The 3,808-nt window shown below is 30.0% G+C and overlaps 1 protein-coding gene across 1 annotated transcript; it reads right to left on the bottom strand.

Moving 5' to 3' along the window:
- Positions 1 to 724: 724 nt before the first annotated feature.
- LOC112756957 (ubiquitin C-terminal hydrolase 13) lies at positions 725 to 3,808 on the bottom strand. Its single transcript, XM_025805562.3, has 4 exons — positions 3,706 to 3,808; positions 2,628 to 2,761; positions 2,376 to 2,524; positions 725 to 1,692 (listed from the first exon to the last, which is right to left on the bottom strand). Exons 2-4 carry the CDS (start codon positions 2,747 to 2,749, stop codon positions 1,334 to 1,336), a joined length of 630 nt encoding a protein of 209 aa, XP_025661347.1. The 5' UTR covers positions 2,750 to 2,761; positions 3,706 to 3,808; the 3' UTR covers positions 725 to 1,333.

Raw genomic sequence — 3,808 nt, 5'->3', positions numbered from 1 at the left:
AATTAAAACAAAAAACTCTTATCTATTATTATTCAATTGAAACATCAAATACTAATTAAATGCAATAAACATACATTAAAAGTGTCATAATAATAATAATTATAAAAAATTTCCGTTATAAATATTCAAATTCTACAACTTATACATATTAAGACTCTTACTATTCTTCATTTTTTAATCTCTTATACTAATTGTCAAAAATTTCTTAAATTTAATATAACATTTTTATATGTTTTTCATTCTCATTCATTTATTTTTTTAATTATTTACAAACAAAAAAACCCCAAGAAAAGACAAAGTGTAGCCATTAATGTAAATCGAAAAATGAAAAAAAAATCAAAATGCAGTTTTATATAACTCTAATATAAATAACTTATGTTTTTTTTTTAAAATAAATAAATTCAAAATCTATTTATAATATATTCTCTAAAATTTTTTTAATATAACATTTATTAAAATATACTATATAGTATAAATAATCTACCTCTCTGTGCATTGCGCGGATCTCACTCTAGTTTACAATAAGTCGTTGTAATGTCATGCCACAATTACCATGACACGATATGTCTATATTGATACTATGGTATTTTAGTTTACCTAATTTATGGCATTATTCCCCTTGGTGAGCTCACTAAATCTTTCCTAACGACTTTAAAGTTCATGTTAATAATATAAATAATTATACTAACTTCTCCTAATATTAGATGATATAGTACACAAACACTTAGATTTTTCTTACCTACAGTAACCTCCCTAAAAAGAGGAGATTAATATTAGCTTCAATAGAAATAAGAGTCACATTTCACAAAATTACAGCAATGTGTTAGTTAATTTAATTCAATTCAACCAAAACTAGTTAGGACTGTTTTCTTGCACAAGGATTCATTTGTCCTTCCAATATCTGCATAGATTAAGTGAAATTTGAACAAAATAAGTGAGTCTATGGTCCATATCCTAGTTCACCATCCAAATCTATCTCTTCAAAGCCTTCTTCAACTTTCACCAATTCTCTTCTTGCCATTTCAAGATCAACTTCTACAGCAGCAACCATTGCCTTCAGCTTCTTCATTTCCATCTCCAGAGCAGCCACATTCTCCTTCACACTTTTCACCTTAGCGGATCTTTCCATGTAATTTTTCATACCTAAGGCAGATTGAACATGTGGCTCCAGCCAAGTTAAATTGAATCTAAAGGTCTCGAGTTCCTCCCATAAGATTTGAAGATGGCTACAAGCCTCTTCATCCATATCTCTCGCCTTTTTAGTCTTGAGGAAATGCAGAACTCTTCCCAAAGCCGTGAATGCCCATTCGCTAAACCTTCGACTTCTCTTCTTCTAGCATCCAATAACTGAGGGATGCTTTGCATATACTTCGTCTAGAAGAGGAACAAACGCTTTTTCTATTTTCCCTAAACCCCTGAAATCAACAAGCTCATCAATTGGGATTGCAGACATGTCCATAGGTATAGGATTATCAGCATGTTCAATAGGCTTAGCAGGAACTTGCACAGAAACTGGTGGAGCAGCTTCATCAACCTTTTTCTCAAGTTCTGGGTGGCTGATGGAAATCCTAGCTTCAATTATACAAGTGTCATTCACAATAAACCCCTTGTTATAAATATAAAGGTCAGCTAAAGGTATAAACGATGTGAAGCCCCAGTCACTCTCTCTGGCATTGAATGTGTGTTGAGTTTCTGGAAAATTCATATATACTTATCAAGAGTCAACTTTTTATAAGATAGGACATACATTAACACCATGCTAGTATTGTAGATAAGATAGAACTCATATATTACTCAGTGAATTAGAAAATAGCAATGCTGTTTTCACAAAATTGGAGTGGTTTTGAACTTGTGAAATTGGTATGTATCTAACAAAACTCGTTAAAATAGTATATTTAGATCTTCTAAAGTGAGGAAATTGGTAAAGTGATAAAGTGAGGAGTTAATCACTATTGAATTTGTAACTCCCATCATATGTGAGATATGCACTATCTTAATTTAAAAGTAATTAATTCCTCACTTTATCATTTTACTAATACTCTCCCCATAAAGGATCTTGATCCAAAAAAGTAATCTATATAGTTAGAATCACCAGAAGACTATGCATATAGTAAGATTAAGATACATGACCCATATATGCTCAATCTTTATCATCAATGACCATGAATTCAAAAAAGGTAGAAATGAAAGCTTAAGTTTAAGTAGTCAAAACCAAAAATCTAAAACCCAATCAAAACACAGACTTTACAAGAAATTGTTAAGAAACACAATTTTCATTCATGAAAATTGAAAAACATAACACAGCTAAAAGAAGCAACAAAGAAAAGAACAGGAAAACACATACAGGACAGGGGAGAGGTAAATACGAAAGATACCTTTTATCTGTGTCAATTTGTCATTGACCTGATTAATTAGAACCAACTTAAACTTGGAAAATCTGGTCTCTACATCAGCCAAAGTACCAGCATCTAAATAAATTGACAAGTAATCCACCCTGTTTCCCTTTGGATACATAAGAATCCGCCTAAAACCAAAGTCCAAAACATGTTAAAAGGCACTTGTCAAACGGTCATGTCAACTAATCAAGTATCATACATATATAGTAAACAAGAATTAAATTCAATTACCATGAATGACCACCAATGTAGAAGTTCTGAGAGTAAATCTTCTTGGATTTCAACTTATAGAAGTCCTTAATAGTCCATTTGAACGTCTCAAACGTTTCTCCAATCTTTTCTTGATTCTCCATTTGACACCACCACTAAAAATAACAATTAAAAAAACTAAAATCAATTGAATTTGATATAATATAACAGCAAATCAACAATTAGGCCTTCTTTAACTGCAAAATTACAAATACTTCATTTCACTTTTACCCCAAGTCCCCAACCAAACATACCCTTAGTGGAATAACTTTTATTTTTTTTTTCAAATATTTTTATTAAACCACCGTGGTAAAAAGTTTGGTCTTTCTCACCATGAACCCTGACTTTGCACTTAACTCACTTCCCTTAAGCTAACTCCTACTGTGTGTACCTAAATAGTATTCACACATAAGCAACAGTTACGAGGAAGAAAAACACTTTTTTTTTTTTTTTCAAAGAATGAAGGAGGAAAATTCATCACCAAGAGCAACATACCTTTGAAGAGAGAGAGAGGATAGGTATGAATTATGAATCTGATGACAGCAACACTTTCGGGGCCAAATTCCATTAGTTAACTTTTTTTAACAAATCCATTAGTTTAACTAATAATTAGTATTGGATCTTCAATTAAGTTCATTAGCCATTGTTGTTGAAAATTCAACAAAGATTCAAATAAGAACCTACCTAACAGGAATCACTAAAAATAATTATTTTATAATATATGCGATTAAATAGATAGTACCAAAGATATTGCAGAAAGTAAATATAATAGTAAAAATTAAATAATTAAATATCATAATTTTATTATAAAAATAATCCTAAGAAAAAGACAAAAAACTTATTCAGTAAAATTTTTTACTATCAAATGGGTATAAAATCAATCTTCTTAGTAATATTATAATATCTCAACAATCAATAATATATTTTATCAAAACTAGTGAAATTAACATAAATTCTTCACAAAGTGGTAACTCAATCTAAACAAAAAGTTATATCTTAATATTTATCTCTACACCAAAAATAATATACTAAAATTTCATAAAAAATAAAATAAATTTACCAATTTAATGTGTGTAATATTAAACTGCTCCTTCCCCAAATTTCTTCTTCCCTTTGACGATGAACTTCCTCGCTCTCTGTTTTCTTTGTTAAAAAATGAGCGG

This window comes from Arachis hypogaea, chromosome 2 (assembly GCF_003086295.3).
Source record: "Arachis hypogaea cultivar Tifrunner chromosome 2, arahy.Tifrunner.gnm2.J5K5, whole genome shotgun sequence".
In the NCBI taxonomy this organism is placed as follows: domain Eukaryota; kingdom Viridiplantae; phylum Streptophyta; class Magnoliopsida; order Fabales; family Fabaceae; genus Arachis; species Arachis hypogaea.
The sequence above is the reverse complement of the archived record's forward strand: the minus strand, read 5'-3'. Positions and strand labels throughout refer to the sequence as shown.